The following is an 18,845-nucleotide window of genomic DNA, read 5'->3' as shown; positions in this document are numbered from 1 at the left end:
GTCACTGTAACCCCCAGATCCTTTTCAGCAGTACTACCACCTAAATGAATTCACTTAAAAACAAACATCCTCCACAGTTTATTCAGTCTGTCTGGGTGCAGTAATGTAGAATTAATGTGCTGCTCTACTCTGAAAAGTGACTACGTAAGGGGTACTGCCTCAATCCACAGATCTTCTCTGTATGTGTTCAGTCTCAACTGTTGATGTTAGTGATTAAAACAAAGTTATTAATTTTTGTTTACTCCTGTTAGCACTGCAGTCAGTACTGCTCTGAAAGGATGAGAACAGACTCCATCTGGCTTTCATCTCATCATTAGAATGCTTAACAAAATTCCAATTACAATCTTTATTTTTACTGTTGCATGAACTAGAAGAACCCAGCTTGACTTTCAGATTCTAGGTCTAGTTAAAAAAAAAAAAAAAAAAGTTTTTTACTTGTATGCTGAACACCCTTGATCTAAGTCATTGAGAGATAAATATGTAACCCCAGCATGCCATTTTTCAGAGCAGAACTACACTTAAGGTATGCACAACTGTCTACGGAGAAACTGAAAATTTGAGAATACGGCTATTTTTGAACCTTAGAAGGAAAACATTCCTGTCTCTCAGAATTGTGTTCCTTTCCCAACTTATCAGTAGGGATGGCTCATTGCTTTCTGAATTGCCTTCTCTTCTACTATTTCAGTTACAGTCACTAAAAGCCTCTGGTTTTCCTTTGTTGGGATTCCCCCCCATCTTACACTAATGATCCAAGCTTGACCCCAGTGTCCTCATTGCTTTGCACTCCATTAATGCTGATCCCATCCTTATATACAGAAGCAGTATTTTCCAAATTGTCTGCAGGTACCTTAATGCAGCTGTAAAACTTTTTTTTTTTTTTAAATAGCAAACAGGAATTCTTGAACTCTGTCCAAATTTCTCTCCAACCTTTTAAGAAGCTAGTGTAGACAGCAGATGGCAAAAGAAAACAAAATGTGGTGTTGGTCTCCTATAAAACTTTAAGTGTCACCTTTGCTAAAGGTGACCTTGGTTTAAAGAGTGGTAATCCTTCTTTGCGGACTGACTAGGTTTAGGCATTCTGCCTCAAACTATCTCCCCCAGAATCTAAGGGACAGGAAACCATTTTCACTCCTTCGCTGGGGAGGAGAATCTAAAGCAAAGGAAGAGACCACAGGCTAGAGTTCAGCTTCTGGCTGTTATGTGAACATACATTGCTCATAGACCCTTATCTTTAATGATTCAATACGATACTGGATGAAACTTCTTAACATTCACTATGCAGTTCTCACATGAAGTGGTACGATTTTATAGGGATTTATTCCGTACATAGTAAATACACTTAAAGTGAACATTAATCTATAATATTTCATTGCTGTTAATGTGACCATCAAAAAAAAAAATCAAAACAAATCTCCTGAGACCTTCAGATTGAAGCAGTACAGTTTATTATAGAAAATTGGGCACTGTAATATTTTGTCCTACATTTCAGTATATGTATTTACCTCTCTGGAAAATGTTCAGATATAACACATGCATCCACCTAAATATCGCTTCTCTAATGCTGTGAATTTTGGAGGTCAGTTGACCACTCCAACGCTTTTTATTTTTGTAGAGCTAGAATTTCTGGTAGTGCAGCAGTTAAGATGGTGTAGATCACTAAAGGGTGATCTATGTCTTACTCTTGAGCGAGTGAGATTAACCTTACTACGTTCCTCTAAAACTTATGCTATAGTGTAATATGGGCATATATCTGAAATGCACATTTCATCGGTGCGTGTGACAGCACCTGCACTTATAAATTCATAGACTTGCTGTCAGAGGGGGCCATTATGGTCATCTAGTCTGACCTCCTGCACAATGCAGGCCACAGACTCTCACCCACTCACTCCTGGAACAAACCCCTAACTTATGTCTGAGTTACTGAAGTCCTCAAATCGTGGTTTAAAAACCTCAAGGTACAGAGAATCCTCCAGCAAGTGACCTGTGCCCCATGCTGCAGAGAGAGGCGAAAAACCTCCAGGGCCTCTGCCAATCTTCTCTGGAGGAAAATTCCTTCCCGACCCCAAATATGGCGATCAGTTAAACCCTGAGCATGTGGGCAAGACTCACCAGCCAGCACCCAGGAAAGAATTCTGCGTAGTAACTCAGATCCCACCCCATCTAACATCCCATCACACTCCCTCAAGTTCCCCACAACACATGCACACGTTAGGTACTTGGGACTGTACTGATGTGGTTAACAATAGTAATTGTATTGCAGTAGTACCTAAAGGTCCCAATCAGGGTCAGAGACCTATTGTGCTAAGCACTGCATGAACACACAATGGAAAGAATCTGCCCCAAAGGAGCTTATACTCTAAGCCAAGAGTGGGGTGACTAAATGATACATTGCATTAGTGAGCTTGCCAGTCATCTTTGGAACTTGGATTAAAATCCTGATATCACAGCTGAAAATTAATGTAGGGGTCTCATTCTATTCCCTCACTTGTGCATGGTGCTAATCATTCTGTAGGCTCAGAGGACCAAGTGTTGGAACAGCTGAGAGTGCTACAAGTCAGGGATTAGGTGCACTGGCAGAGCTGTGTGGCAGTCTTGCACTGCACTTGCTTGTATGTCTGGTTAAAGCTAATGCTGTTAGTCTTTGGAATACAAAATGGAATATTGGACGTTTAGTTTGAGTGATGATGAATTGAAGCACTTCCAGTGGCAACTAGACAGTATGTCTCCCATTTCCTCTATCTATGTGAAGTATACCAAAACCCCCACACTATTCTCAACAGAAAACAAAGGCTACCCTCTAGGGTATATTGTGGTTATCATATCCCCACTGACAAAAGGACAGTCTTTGTTCAGTTAGATATGTTAATACTCTTGTGCATTATTAAAATACAAAAACTTTCCATTTTTAACTATGTACCCAGAAGAGAATTGCTATTTCAAAGAAGTTTTTCAATATATTTAAGCTTTCTCTCTAGTATTTTTCATTGTTATGTACAATTCTGTTGCCCTAATGATAAAATGCAATATGCCTGTTGCAAAAATGAATGATATTTTACACCTTTTTGGGTCACAAGCAAAGTAAGAATGAAGAATTTAATAGATTAAACATACATTACACTGTGGTGCATAAAAAGATTTCAACTAAAACAGACACATGCTTTGAGGTGTAAGAATAAATGTGTTTTCTGAGCTGGGAAATTTAGAACAGTTCTGTATAATACTGTGAAACAATCTTATTAAAGCTGAGTAACCATTTTTTACAAATACTTGAAAGAAAATTAAAAGCCCATATATCTCAAATTGGAAATGGGCTGGAAGTGGAGTTGGTATTCTTGACATCTCAAGACCAGCACCCTTTCTTGATGCACCACTTCATTTCAACCAGTGAATAACCTCTTGGGACAAGGGTTGAATAGGCCTACCAACTTCACTCTTTTTCTAAATATCCCTAATTATAATAGGCTAGACAGCTTTATCTAACAAATATCTTTAAACCCCACACATGCACAGAAAAGTCTCTGGAAAATTGGGATAATGCTACCCCCACTTCTGTAAAGTGCCACATAAGTGTAAAGTATTAATTTCTCATATATTAAAGCTAGGTACTCCTTTCCCTAAGTGCTGTCTAGACAGTCTTTTGTTAATACAAATCAACACTCTTGTCAAAATTCTTGGGCCTGAGTCCAGCGTCCATTGAAGTAGATGAAAAGACTCCATTGATTTCAGTGGGCTTCAGATCTTGGTGAGGAGGAATTGAATCATATTTGTACTGATTATTATCAGTTTTGTTTCATTCTTCATTGCTATTCTAGTGATAGTGATGAGGAAAAGAAAGCAAGAAGAGGTAAATCCTCCAAAGGTGAATTCAAAGATGAAGAGGAGACTGTGACAACCAAACATATTCATATAACACAGGCCACAGAGACCACCACCACCACCAGACACAAACGCACAGCAAATCCTTCCAAAACCATTGATCTGGGAGCAGCAGCACATTACACGGGAGACAAAACAAGTCCGGATCAGAATGCAGCTCATACCCCACAATCTACAGTAAAGGTAAGATGTAACTTCCATTCTTCCAACTCTGAAACCATTTTTGTTTTAAAAACAAGGGAACTCGGAATTAAGTAGATTAGAGCAGCCCAAAGAGTAACTATTTTCTCAGAAATTAAAGGGTTGGATTTTCAACAGCGTCTAAGACCCTAAAACTGAACCTAAGATAAATGTCTCTTGTCAAGTAATATAGTGCCATCACTGCACAAATTCAGAATGGACAGGCTCTGATGGGTGGATGTGTTTTTTTTTTTTGAACAAAGTAGCTATAATTTCTCTATTTTAATCTTTATTAAAAAATAGCAGGAGAGAATTTAAGGTTCAAAAGATGTTTCTATTTTTAATCTCCAAATGTCTGGTATTTCAAACATTAGTATTTTATACAATACTTCAGATTTTTAATAGTTTTTGTTTAAAAACACCACATTCAGCCATGTATAATTAGCAAAGCTCTCAAAATACAAAGCCCCAACTTAAAATACAGAAACATGATTTTGATTTATCACTAGGCTGAATTAGCTTCTAAATTGTTTGGACATACCGAAGAGGGGGGAAAAAATACTTATGGCAAGCTTCTTTTTGCCTTGCCCCTACATGGGTAGCCATTTAGTATGTTCACAAATATTGTCCAACTCGTTAGTCTCTATTGCTATTGGGTACTAGAAAACTCTGTCTAGGGCCAGTGTTTTAATTGCAGTCACATCTAATCTACAAAATAATTGTTGGAACAAGTTTGTGGTCCAAACATAACTAACTTTTTTTTTCTGTGCACACAGGCAAAGTGAGGGAGGGGGAGAAGTCTTTTATAACATGGCTGGGTTGAAAGCCTGTTTCACAATAGTGTTTAAACAGAACTACTTATATAGTATAGGGTGAAGGCTCTAGTCTTCCTAGCTTCCCTTGGGTTTCTACTAATATTGTATTTCCTTACGTGCCCCATCTGTTATCTTTCTGCTTTTTGTCTCCCCGTAATTGTGGGCATGCCAAACTCTGTGAAACAGTTATTTGTGGTCAATCCGCAGTTCATGAATCTTTATAAGGTTCGCTTACACACATCAGAAAATATTGAAAAAGTCAAGAACCTATTGACATCTCTTGGAAAATGACAAAAACTTGTAGAAGCACCTCTTGCCTATGTGTATGTCCTTTATATTGTCTGTTTTTAGTCTGACACTGACTTGCAAAATGGATTTTTATTCCTGGCCTGCTCTTTGTTCCTTATTTGAAATTGCAATCCTCTGAAATTAAACTTTCTTGTTATAAAAATAATTAGTGTCACTGAGACTGCCTCAGGCTGTTAGACACAGTGTCTTCTTTGGTTAGACTCCACAAGAGGTTGTTGCAAAGATTTCTGCTGCAAAGCTGAGTCCACTTGCTTCTCTGCCATAGAAAGGAAGAACATGTTTCCCACTGGACTTCCAAATTTTTCCTGTGGTACTCTTTCATCAAGCACTCCCTGACAGGCACTACACTGCTGTCCTATCTGCAAGAAGTCAGAAAATAATAGGGACTCGTTGTTTCTCAGGTGTGAGGGTTCATCTTGGGTTCCCACACAACCCTCAGGGCATTTTGGTCATCCAGAGTGTGGAAAAGGCTATGAAAAAAGTTTCCTCAGGCTGAGATCAGTGAAGTTCACATTCTTAGGCCTTGGCTACACTGGCACTTTACAGTGCTGCAACTTCCTTGCTCAGGAGTGTGAAAAAAAATGCCCTCCTGAGCGCTGCAAGATACAGCGCTGTAAAGCGTTAGTGTAAACAGTGCTGCAGCGCTGGAAGCACGGCTCCCAGCGCTGCAAGCTAATCCCCATGAGGAGGTGGAGTACGTGCAGCACTGGGAGAGCTCTCTCCCAGCGCTGGCACTGTGACCACACTCACACTTCAAAGCGCTGCCGTGGGAGCGCTCCCGTGGCAGTGCTTTGAAGTTTCCAGTGTAGCCAAACCCTTAGCTTCCCAGACCTCCCCCAGGGTCAGTACTTTAAGGTGATAAGTGACCACCTTTGTCTGCATCAGCTGGCAGGGAGGGATCAGAAGCTCTTAACTGCTGTGAGATATTTAACAGTATGGAATGGGAGGAGAGAATCTTAGCCTTCACTTAGGCTTACATACCTGAAAATGCAGTCCATAGTCCAGTCATCAGAATGGAGAATGAGCAGCCAGTATTTCCATATCATAGCTGAGATTAAGCCAGCCTTAAGCGTTCCTCTTTGCTTCACAGCCAAATCACAAGTAAGACAAATGTCTTGAAGGACACACTCAATAGTTCTAGGCATGGAAACTCTCTTCCAAGTTACTTCTGCTCTCCCCATGCTTTTACTGAACAGAACAGTGTAAAAAGAGAAAAATTACTTTTCATCCTACTTGTAACCAGTTGGTTAATGAGGCCCTGATACTTTGAGCAAATGGAGATAACCATATGTTCATTTCATCTACTGGTTACCCACACCTTCCATGTGGAACCCACCTTCCTGAATTTTGAAGTATGGCTCTTGAATGTAGCATAACAGAGATTTTATCTAATTCATATGTGATATTAGAACAGTCTACCCCAAAATTGGCAGACCGGTTCTCAAAAGTCTATAGGGGCAATGCTCTCTATTGACAAATGCCCTCACCTGAAGAGATGTTCAGAGTTGACTGACCATTGATGCGTATCTTCACCAGGATCTACATACTAGATTACAGCCTTAGTGCTGGCTGTGGGAAGAGTGTTCTGAAGCAGTTCTTTATTTTTAAAACTCTTTTGAGAGTGGGATTGTAATGCTTTTCCCCTTCAGATGATCATGGGCTTGTGTCTCAGATTCTTACTGCTGGTTGTGTCCCACAAGTACTAATTTAATGAGTGCGTTAGAAGGGTACAAAACTCGCATTGGAGGAATAAAGCTAATGTCAGCCATTCGGGATCTTTCCCTCACCCCCCGACTAATTTCTGAGTCCATGACTGTTCCTCTAGTAGGTAGAAACCTTCTTCAAATGTGGAAGCCTGCCAGAAGAGTTCTGGAGGGTCAGCAGATCTTCCCCTTTTTCTCATTGACCAGGATAGATTGTTCTGGACTGCCTCCCACTTCCACCTAAAGTAAGAGAATCCACAAATTCTGTACCAGTGTGATTGAGGAAGAAATGCTTCCTCATAGGCAAGTAGTCAGGCAGACAAGTACTAAAATTGTACTTAACAGACTTTTCAGCAGGTTGTCAGTCTGCCATAGATGCATTTGATCCCGGTGCCAAGGTTCATAGAACAGTAAGAATGCCATTGTACTGCAGGAGTAGTAACGCTGGCTAAACACGTGCATTCTTTGCGATGTTTCCTGCAAGAATATAGGATTCGGATTAACCAAACAGATGGTGATCTTGTGTATTAGAGCTGGATGGGAAGCAGTTTTCTCATCCCATAAAAAGACAAAAAAAAAAACAAAAAAAAACTTCCCATCCTGAATCAGACAAGTAATTGAAATTTCAAAAACTTTCACAAACAATACTCCAAAAATTTCAGATTGGGTTAATTGAAATGTTTCACTTCAATTTTGACTTTTTTTAAAATTTTTATTTTTAGTATAAATTAACTAAAGTTTCAAACCAAAAAACCAAAATATTTTTGTTTCAGGAGTGTCAAAATGAGATGTTTAGAAAATTTCAAAACTCTCCAATTTTTTTTCAAAATTTGTCAATTAACCCTTTCGTGAAAACAGTTTAGCCAAATAAGCATTTTCTGATGGAAAAACATTCTTTTGGAAATTCCTGACCCATACTAGTATTAGTGACTATGCTAGTGAAGTGACTTCTGATGTGTCATGGTACTGTCAGGATATGCATTCTCTTACTTGTTACATGACTGATAAAAGGAAGGCTTCAATACTGCTTTCCATCTGTCCCCTTTGTGACCTTGCAAGCTAAGTCAGATTCCCACAGAAACTTTGGAATTATATTTGATAATACAAGTCAAGTTATTCTGAGATTTTTAGATAGATGTGTTGCAAAACAGTTTGTCTCCCAGATAGCTCTGTCCATTAGCTAAGGGCTTGTCTACATGGCAAAATTTTCTTGCATAGCTATACCAGAATAATTATTCTACTATAGCTGTATTAGTGTAAATTCCGCCATGGACACACAATTCCAAAATAAGTGATTTATAATTTTCCAAAGCACAGTCATTCTGGAATAAAATCAATGTAATTCTTGAATAGTGTCCACATGGAGACTTATGCCAGTGTAACTGAATGGAATAATTATGTATTAATGAATTTAATAATTCTGCTATAAGTATGTGGAAAGGAAATCTCCCTATGTAGACAAGCCCTAATATCCATTACTTGGAGTACTAATTGAACATACTCACCACCTGTTAATGGTGACTTTCTTTACTAGTATTTTACTCAAGGTTTATATCATTCAACCAAAACCAGAGTGATTTAAATATGCACGCCTTTTATGTTTGCTTCTCCGGTTTAAATCTTCCGTGGACGTAAATGGCTACAGATAGTAAAAATAACATGGTAGGTAATGTTCCTTCAGCACTTTTTAACTTCAGATTTTCTGAAATATATTCTAGTGAAGTCTGTCTCTGCTTAATTAGGTTACTCAAACAAGCTCCCCTCTACCAATCTGCATCTCTGCAGACATTCTGGACATTTTGGGGGGCCATTTCATCAGGAGAACAAATGCTCAATTCATGTGTGAAGTTTGTGATAAAACAGTTAGAAAGCCATGCTTGCAGTTGAACTGTAAATGGTACTTCAATCATGGTTTTTAAAAAGCTGGTAAATTCTGTCTTTTTTAGGCTTCAGTACCCTCTGGCAGCAAGTCTTCTAATGATCTGTTTGATCTGTTTGATGGTGCTGGCCAGCCAGTCTCAACAGGTATGTATCCTTATCCTTAATCTATGATCTGTTTAATTGTGACTGTCTGTGCACAAGCTTGTGGGTTTTAATATTGTAAGGATAAAGGGGAATAGAAAAATGGTGACAAGCAAAGCAAAATGTTTCAAGTATCCAAAAAATGGACAACTGTGTATAAGTTTATAACTGCACACCCATTACCATATTGCAGTAAAAGCTTTTTTATCCGTCATATTGGGAGAATGGGGGGTGCTGGTAAGTGAAAAATTCTGGTTAACTAAGAGGGAAGGAGTTTGGGTGGGGGAGGGGGTGCAGGAGTGGGTATGGGGCACATGCTCTCAGAGGGACTTTAGGTGACAGAGGGGGCTCGGGGTGGGGGTTGGGGTGCCAGATCCAGGTGGCGCTAACCTTAGGCAGCTCCCTGCAAGTGGTGACATGTCTCTGCTGCTCCTAGGCAGAGGCACAGCTAGATGATTCTGTGCACTGCCTCTTTCCCCCCGCCCCCCCTGCAGGTGCCACCCTCGCAGCTCCCATTGGCCATGGTTCCATGCCAATGGGAGCTGCAGGGCCAGCACTTGGGGTGGGGCCAGGGCAGTGCACAGAGCTGCCTAGCTGCACCTCTGCCTAGGAGTAGCAGGGACACGTCATCGCTACATGCTGAGCCATGTAGGGATCCTGCTGGCCCTGCGCCAACTGGACTATACCAACCAGAGAGCTCTGTAAACTAGCATTTCTGATCTTCATTGAAAGTCTGGTTTAAAGTACTGGATAACACAGCTTTTACTATATATAGGATTAATAATAACCTTAGCAAATCATAAAGATTAGCCACTAAATCAGTCTGTCATAAACTGCAAGGGTTATAATGCAGAGTTATTTATAATTAATTTTAAAAGCACGCACAATCCAGTCAGCTTTAAGTTTCTCATGTTGCAAGTTAAGGGATAAGCAGCTATAGAAATGGATGACCTCTATTCACAAGCCACATCTAATGTATACAGCAAAAGCAAACTCATTTCTTTTATCTCCTCATGACCCCTGGATAACCCCAACCCTAATGCCAAAAAACTCACTCTGAAGTTACAGTTCTGTTCAATTAATTTATGGTGAATTATTCTCTGAATACTAAACTGAAATTTAAGTTCACTCATGTCCACGCTAGCACTGAACTGAAACCACAGTAACTCTTTTAGGCAAGCGTTAGATTTCAGTGACTTACCTACAAAAGTACAAGACTGGGTTGGAAGTGTGAGTAGGGGTTGGGGTGGAGGGGGAAAGAGATAATTAAAAAAAAAAAAAAGTCTGGTGTCATGCTACAGACATTCATGCCAGCCACAGTTAAAACAGTGGATCATAAACTATTAAAGGGAGTTTGTTGTGTATCTGAGGCGTATTAATGGGACAATCAGAGAAGAGTTAACTGGAGGAGTATAGGGGTGGTCAGATGGCTGGATGTCATTTTTTTCTCTCAGTATCAAGATCAATTTTAACAGAGAGTTAAGCACTAGTGTGACCCTTTTGGTTGGCAAGAGAGGTTTCTCTCTCAATTGCAAACAGAAATTTTACTAATTAATACAAGCTACTGTTTCTGTGTAACATGGGGCACCTTAATAGTGCTTGTTTACTTGCAGTATTTGTAGTAGCTTATAGTGGGGCTGAATGAGCGTCCTCCCCATAGCAGACTGGGTTATAATAATTAAATTCTGTGAATTGATTGGAGTTTTTCCAGCTGTAGTCATTGAATAAAACAAATGTAAATATTTTCAAATAACTTATTACTCTTTTATATAATACATGTTGTTGGGTTTTTTTTAAGGCCACACTTCCTACTTTTGCCCAACACCAAGCACTAATAGCTTTGTGGTGTAGTATGCATAATCATTAACTAGATATAATTGTATAAGATTTACATAGAACTTAAAATGGATTTAATTCATAATCTTGTGGGTTATTTGTGAATCCATAAGTGCAAGAAAATTCAGTTAAAGATTACACTGTTAGCAGTGAGGAGCAATGTGGCACAATCTCAGTGCTGCTGCATTGCACAATGTCACTTATCAAAAGAGTGCAAACTTGTTTAGCTTGGACATGTTATTTCATGAATGCGTAACAGTCAAATGTGATAAATATCATCTGAGATACTACTTGTGCTATAATGGTGTGATCTTGAAAATAGTATGGGTGACAAAGCAGTGATGCTTGCTAGAAACAGCATACATAGTACTCACCAGACAACCAAGTTAAAATAAAGAATAAATTAGTATCTGTCTTCATTTCTCTCCATCCCACTTCCCAAGATCTTTAAAGTTTTCATACATTAACTTTGATTTGCTTTTATTGAAAGAGAGGTAAATGAGTGAGGCATGCATTTTGGGAATGCTGAGATCCATGGTCATTCTGATATGTTCCAAAAGCAGAATCCACATTGTCTTCCCCCTTGTCCCTTTATCCATGGAAATACTCTTCCTCGGGTTTTTCGAAAAAGCCTATTTTGTAACACTTCTTTCTTTCCCTTTTAAATCCAGTTTTAATGGGGGAGAGGGGTGTGTGTGTGTGTGTGTGTGTGTGTGTGTGTGGAGAGAGAGTTTTAAAAAATTCTAAACAGGATTTTTTTCATTTTTAAATTGTCTCCTTTTCAAACAAATGGAGCTCTCCATATTTGAACACATCTGAACTGCTGATTCTTTTTGTTGCTCTACAGTGGTATAGCAATTTTTCCCTTCTTCAGCAGCATTGAGGGGTGGTATTGAGAAGAGGCATATTACCAGTTGGTCGTTGTAAATAATCTGCTTGCTGCCCTGTGAAGGCAGATGGAAAGAGTTCATTTATAGCAACAGAACTCCCGTGGGAATCTTTGAGGATAGCTCATATTGTGAAGATTAGCACTGTCCTTCACATGCAGGTCGCTTGTGATGACCAATATGTTTCTTGCAGCAGAGGATGTGGGAACGTTTCCTGGGTCACACAAGACACAGTGAAGGGGTCAAAAGCAGCCTTTGATCTCCCCTGTAAAGAAATTGGCAGGGAAATACTATGAGTTCAAGGATCTGTGGAGACATTTACTAAACTCCTCCTCATCTATATGTATTTTTCAGTGTAGTAGGTGCTGTAACTGTTTATCCTGAGATGTGGGAACACTGAGCAAGCTTTACACTACAGGAAAGGGATGGTGAAGTTTGAGATTTTCAAATTTCTGAATTGCCCAAGTAAGTTGCATCCTGTTTACAGAAGGTATAAAGACTTGCATACAGAATTCACACCAACAAGACAGTGCCATGTCCATGGTGGCACTTAGGTGGTCATAGCTATTTTTTAGGCTTATTGGAGACGAGGTTTAACTCTAGGCCAATGGCTTCCTCCATTGAGAGCTGCTTTTGTTGCTATCAGTCTAGGTTCTGCTTCTTTCCTCTTGAGCTTAGTGTTCAATCTGAAAATGAAACAGGCCCATGAGAGAGAGAGGAGAAAATTGGCAAGAATGACCATTGAGGCAAAAGACCTGAAGAATATTCAGAAATCCCTTACATCTTTTGGGTTCAAAGTGAGGGAGTTAGTCAGTGCTGTGGTTACGGGTTACCTCTTTAGGCTTGTCAGGAAAGCAGCTGATCTTTAAGGACAAACAGGAGAATACAGAACCTGTGCTGTATGTTCCGTGTACAAAAAGATCAAATCTTCACCTTCTTTAACAGGAAGCAAATGAGGTATTACTATGAAAGTGTTTCCTTTGTAGTAGACCTAGTAAGTTTGATCATCTCACTTAGTTTCCAACTTTGATATTTGACTGGCTCATGCCATCTCCCTTCCACTATACATTATATCCAATTATACATTGCACTTCTATTTACATTATATTCAATGCAAGGTTTTTATATCAAAATACAACAGACTTAACAAATATTTTGTATAAATTCCTTCAATACAAATCCTACTGCATTTGTTCAGGCTGCATCATCATCAGATTGAAAGTTCCTATCTTTTCTAAAAAGAGTGGTATAGGTATTACAGTGGAATTAACCTTCTGTGGGAATTCAGAGACGCATGGTCCTCCCTTTCTCTTTATTTGCTGCTTTATATCAAATCATACACCATTTCACCTTTGAAAAACAGTCATGCCTTCCTGATATTGACAATAAAATAACATTAAAAAGAAATACAAGTACACATGTATTAGAAAGTGAATTGTTCCTTTTATTACTGCTAGCTGTCTATTATAAAAGAGAGAGTTCTAGTTTAATTAACCCAGTTGAGAGTAGCAGATGGGGCAGAATGTCTTGCAGCGATAAGACAATTCAGAAATGGCACCAGATGTTGGAAGCTGTCCCTGGTGGTGTCTGAGTGCAGCACAGATGTTCCAGTCCCACCTGGCTAGTTTCTAAGCACTGCAGGCTAAGCAGCTGTGATGTAACCTATATAATGTACACATAACACTAAAAGTACAATAATTGAACTGCTGCTGCTACTTCTCAGGGTATGACTGTTCAGAGGTGAAATCTTTAAGGACAAACAAAAATAAGGTCAACTTTTTGGTACTTTTAGGCCATTAGCAAAGTGTGTTTTTGGACTAGGCAGTTAGCCTTCTGCCTATTCCGTTGTCCCAAATATAATTATTAAAGCTTTTTTCCTTTTCTTTCTAGTTTGGGTTGAATATGCTTTAATGAAAAATAGTTACAATACTGTATTCAAAAGTTAATAATTTAACTGGTAACTTACAAATGCATGGTTGGGACTTAAATGTTGTTGCTCTAGAAAGAAAGCAAACTTATAAAAAATGAACACCAATGCAAGCTCTGTCCTTGAAATCTTGATACCAAGATCATTGCAGAATCATTCATGCTTTAAGAAACATAAAAACTAAATATAAGAAGACTTCTAATTTTTCATGGTAAGCTGCATAATAAATTAAGGATTCCTCCAGTAACAAAAAGTATTTATTTTGATATTTTTTGCTTTCCAAGTTTTAATTCTGTAATCCTCCCATTACTTAGTTGTTTACACCATACTAGCACCATCTCCTGTCAGTTTGATCTCTCAAGCTTCATTGCGCTGTATGAGTTACTGTTTTAGAATGAATTGTGAAACAGAACTTGCATCTTGTTTTTCCTGCCACCTATATGGCAAAGCACAATCAGCTAGATCTGCAGCATAGGCAAGAATATCCAATTTGTCTAGGTTCATATAAATACAGAATGGTGGTGGTAATAAAGCCTCAAAAAATGGTACAGACATATGACAGAACCAACAAACCCTGACTGCCAAATGCAAGAGGTTTAAAAATAAAATGAAATGCCTGAAAGCAGCTTACAGAAAGCCCTTGTCAAGTTCATTGACCAGGGTATCGCTCCACAATCCTGTTTCCTCTTATTTCTAGGTGGATCAACTGACCCGTTTGGAGGATTCACTGACTTTGGCTGTGCTGCTGCGTCAGCAAGTTTCCCCTCGCCACAAGGTAGGATAACTTACTGACTGAAAAACTGCCATTAGGGATGAGGAGAGGGGAATGAAGCTGCTTTCCTTTTTGTGGCATTATTGGCAGTCAGTTCCCTTTCCTGGAGCTGGTTTGTGGTGTTAGTTTGACCAAGAAAGCCACATGCTCACCTCAGTGGTGCTTGATGTTTTTTGGTCTCTTATGGGTATTTTCACACAGTTGAGGCTAAATAAAGGACAGCTTTCTGGTTTTGATAAATGATTCTTCTGTACTTCTTTATTGGGTTTGGGTTAAAACCCTATTTTGCCTTATTTGATGCACCCTGCCTTGCTGAGAAGCATCCCTTAGCAATGTTGCTATAAAGTCATAAGATATCTTAGAGGAAATTGGCAGACTTCATAGTCATTTCTATCAAAAGAATACAGGGAGTGAGGGGAAATAGTACATAAGTAGTCAGAGAAAATGGTGGTTAATAACGGAAATTTAGATGAGTCTTTACGCTTCATTTCATTTCAAAGTGATTCAGATTTCCATGCATCTGACGAAGTGGGTATTCGCCCACAAAAGCTCATGCTCCAATGCGTCTGTTAGTCTATAAGGTGCCACAGCACTCTGCTGCTTTTACAGATCCAGACTAACACGGCTACCCTTCTGATACTCAGACTCCCAAGTTGCTTTTAAGATCATTGCCCATCCTGGATGTCAGGTGACTTAAAGAGGAGAGTTTGTGGATGTCACAAATCAGTATTTAAATTTCGGCTTTGTATTGGCATATGGTTTAAGCATTTAAATGGCCCAGGGAAACACAACTGTGGTATGTTGCAGTCAGGAAGCGAGAACCCCATTTCTTGGCGATAGCAGATCTAGTTGATTCTGAAATTTACAAGGGCCTTATTTCAGAAAACACTGTACCAGCGGGATCTCCAGGCATAACTTTGTTTTAGTGAAAGTAGAATTCCATACAAATTGACATTTGGAATTATGGTCTCACTTGAACCATAACAAAATAAGATGTGGCTTTTAGGGTGGAAAATCAAGACAATAAAACTTACTCAAAGTATTCAACACTTCCAAGTTTTCTGGGTGTAGCGTGCCAGGTGAAAAACACACAATAAACAGCAGAAAAAACTTCACACAGTAAAAACATTGTTTTTATATTTGGAAATGGGGAGGGGGAGCTTTTTTAATAGGAGTCTGAGTGATACTGTCTGTGGGAGCACTCAGCATATTTGTGAACTCTTCATTCTTTCTTGGCTGTTGATAGAACTAATCGCTAACTGATATACGTAATCGCTATTCGTCAAAATGTTCTAATGCCTTATGTAAGATCATCTGACCAACTTTTTTCTCTTAGAAAAGGCAGCCTTTCTCCTTATCTTTCCAGTCAAAAGTTTGCAAACTTTTTTCAGATACAAGCAAGTGCTATAAAAAATAATTGCCTGAGTGGGGCAGCAGTATTTCAGAAAAGTATTTGATCATTTGTTTTTGAAGACAGACTTATTGCTTGACTTTGAGCACTGCCATGGACTGAAAAGTGATTGAAAGGCCGTAAACACATGGTAATGGCAAACAACAATGTATCAAACTGTTCAGCAGTGTTGCAGGCTAAGTTCCCTCTAAGCATCATGGTGGTGCAGCAGCCCATTAAGTGCCACACAGGTGTTCAGGGCCACGGTGGGGAGAGATGTCTCTCCTCTACCCCTGGACCTGCCACGGCCAGGGGAGAGGCACCTCTCCCTGCGGGCCCCAGCCCCGCCCTGCTACAGCCGGAGGAAAGGTGCCTCTTCCTACTGGCCCCAGATCTGCTGCAGCCGGGGAGAAGCACCTCTCCTGCAGTCCCAGCCCTGGACCTGCTGTGGTCACCCAGCCCAGGTGCTGCTGCAGGGATTGAGAGTTGGGGGGAGCCTTCGCTCCCTGCTGGAGCCCTCACCCCTCGCACCCCAACCCTCTGCCCCAGAGCTCTCACCCTCCCACACTCTGAACCCCTTGGTCCCACCCCATGAATTTTATGTGCACCAATATGGAGGTGATGAGAGATGTCACCTCCATATTCATGCACATAACAAAATTCATTCCACACATTGGCTGCCAGGATCCTTTCTAGGACTGGGGTATTATAGCAACTTTATTAATCTGGAATATGAGAGCACACCAAATTGGGAGGCTTGTGAATGTCCATGAGGACACACATACAAAGGGATTTTGGTATGTTGGAAATTCTGGGGGAAAATAACAATAGAAGGTTTGACCTTGCCCAAAGCTCAGACTGAGTACTACATTGACAAATTGGAATTTAACCTCAGGGTAACCCCACCTCCCCACATACTCCCACAAACAATTCACCTATAAAAGTCTAACAAATAACAAAAATGTAGGCTCATATGCAATGAGGAATAGCAGCCCACTTGTGCTGGAAGAATGATAATCCCTAAAGATACCTTAAAATCCCACTTGTCTTCCAAGATTAACAAAACATTTGTATAGTATAAATGGAGAGACAAAGGTAAACTGGCTTTGATGGATGTCAAGGGGGATACTATCAAGATTTCAAAACCTCCAGGTGGAATACGAGTTACACCTGGAAGAACTGACATGAGGCCAAGTTATGCCCTCAATACTCTGGTATAACTATTGTTTTCAATGGACTATGCTTATGCATATCTGTGAGCTAAAACTGATGGATGGTCCTTCATAGCTTAGCTGAATGACAACTTGTTTACAAGTATAGGAAAGATATGAACACCAAGGAGGGCAAGGAACTGTTTATGGGGGCACAAGGAATATATCTAGGAGTAAGAGAACAGCTCTTTATTCTAACAAAGAGAATGTATCCGTAATGAAATATCATGCTAGGGAGTGGTTTCTCAAGGGAAATGGAGCCCACATAGCTCGTGATGCTTAAAACTATTCTGAACAAAGTAGTAGTTAGCAAACCAGAGTAAACAGTCTTATGCTAGCAAAGTGTGTTGGAGGTGACCACGTAAAATCTCTTTTTTTTTCTTTAACTTCTGCTTTTCTGAGCTCAGCCTTCCAGTAGAAGTCGAGGGTGCTGAGCCACTTGGAGGAGCCAACTTAACAATGTTGCTAAATATGGATATTTGCAGTTGACCAAAAAGTATGGAGCTACTTAATCAAAAGGGGTGTAGTTCTTGCTCTTGAGGCAGTTGGGAGTTGTGCTTCCGCTAAGGATCTAGGAGTAAATCCAGAATGAATGAAGACATTTCGGTGACAGATTAGTAAATCTTTTGGCAAATTGGCTGTAGATCAGCCCTGGGAATCTTTTTGCATTATTTGCTACATTTAGGAAAGCTGTATTGGGCATCTGTGGGTTAAAACACGCCTTTAATATTTCAACCGGCAGGAAGAAAGCAGCACTGTCCTAATTGTACAGGCTTCCTTACTTGTAAAAAGAATTTTATTTTGAATAAGTATTACAAGTATAAAGCTGCCTACTATGCAAATTTGTGTATGAATACAGCCTAAAATGACACAATCCTTTATCTGCATTAACATGATTAATCTATGCCGATCACCATTATGCAGTGGGCCAGGAGTCTTGTGAAATGATTAATCATTCTCTAACAATATAAGCCCCTCTAGTAATCCTTTCTTCCTGGATTAATCATCTTTGATCAAGTTTCCCAAAAGAGGGGCAAAATTTTCTCCTTTTACCCCACTTTTTTCTTGTTGTGTGTTCAGATCTGTGCATCCAGTACACATGGAATCAGCACATTCAGCATTTACTTGTCCATCAGGAATACTTAAAGTGGGTTTAAATCTTTAATATGCAGTACTAATTGAAATCCTCCGATACAGTCCCTTTTGTAAGGGAAATGAAAGCCAAATGTTCTAGTAAAGCCCTGAGCTAATGAACATTAGTCCATTACTTGCATTAAAACTACTGGTAGTGCTTGGATTTTGTAAATGAATCGCTTCTTTCCTCCTGCCCCTTTTCCATTACTTAAAATGAACAGACTAGTGAAGGTAAGGGTAACTAAACCCAGGTTTGAACACACAGGTGTTCAAGCACTTACAATGAGTGTCAAATATTATTGCAGTTGCTTTGGGCTAGACAAAATTCAGCTCTAGGAAATAGCCAGGTGTGTGGGTTGTACTCTTAGCCAGGTGCCTGGGTCTGGTAACTTTCAAATCAGTGAAATCTCAGTCAGAGCCTCTTCCTTTGCTCATGCAGGAGGAAGTGGAGATGATTTAATCATTCATTAGAGTTCAGAGCTCTTTCCCTACTGCAGGGATATTGCTTACAGCCTAACTGGGAATGAGCACTTCATCATGAGATCCAACCTACAGGGGAATATCATAATTCTTATGCATGGTGGAAATGTTCCCTTTAAGCTGTGCATCCATGTAGCAAATAAAGCAGTCCTGTGCATTTCATATGCCAGAAGAATGATATTAATCGACTACATCCAGACCCATAAAACATTAGCCACATCACCAAAAAGCTGACCTGTGCAATGCCTCCCCACCCCCCAAAAAACCCTCTGGAAGATTATGGCCCTTTAGAAACAAAACAAC

At 39.7% G+C, this 18,845-nt stretch overlaps 1 protein-coding gene across 2 annotated transcripts in view; it reads left to right on the top strand.

Annotated features, from left to right (window-relative positions):
- The window catches only part of CLINT1 (clathrin interactor 1), an 80,677-nt gene that overhangs the window by 57,332 nt on the left and 4,500 nt on the right, over window positions 1-18,845 (top strand). The window contains exons 7-9 of one of the 2 annotated variants that reach the window (XM_032800474.2): window positions 3,813-4,059; window positions 8,830-8,908; window positions 14,253-14,330. In XM_032800474.2, coding sequence (XP_032656365.1) covers window positions 3,813-4,059; window positions 8,830-8,908; window positions 14,253-14,330 — 404 coding nt within the window. The remainder of the gene's footprint in view (window positions 1-3,812; window positions 4,060-8,829; window positions 8,909-14,252; window positions 14,331-18,845) is intronic. The other variant, XM_032800476.2, reaches the window with a different exon arrangement.

This window comes from Chelonoidis abingdonii, chromosome 7 (assembly GCF_003597395.2).
Source record: "Chelonoidis abingdonii isolate Lonesome George chromosome 7, CheloAbing_2.0, whole genome shotgun sequence".
NCBI lineage: Eukaryota > Metazoa > Chordata > Testudines > Testudinidae > Chelonoidis > Chelonoidis abingdonii.
Note: the sequence above shows the minus strand (reverse complement) of the source record. Positions and strands in the feature narration are given on the sequence as shown.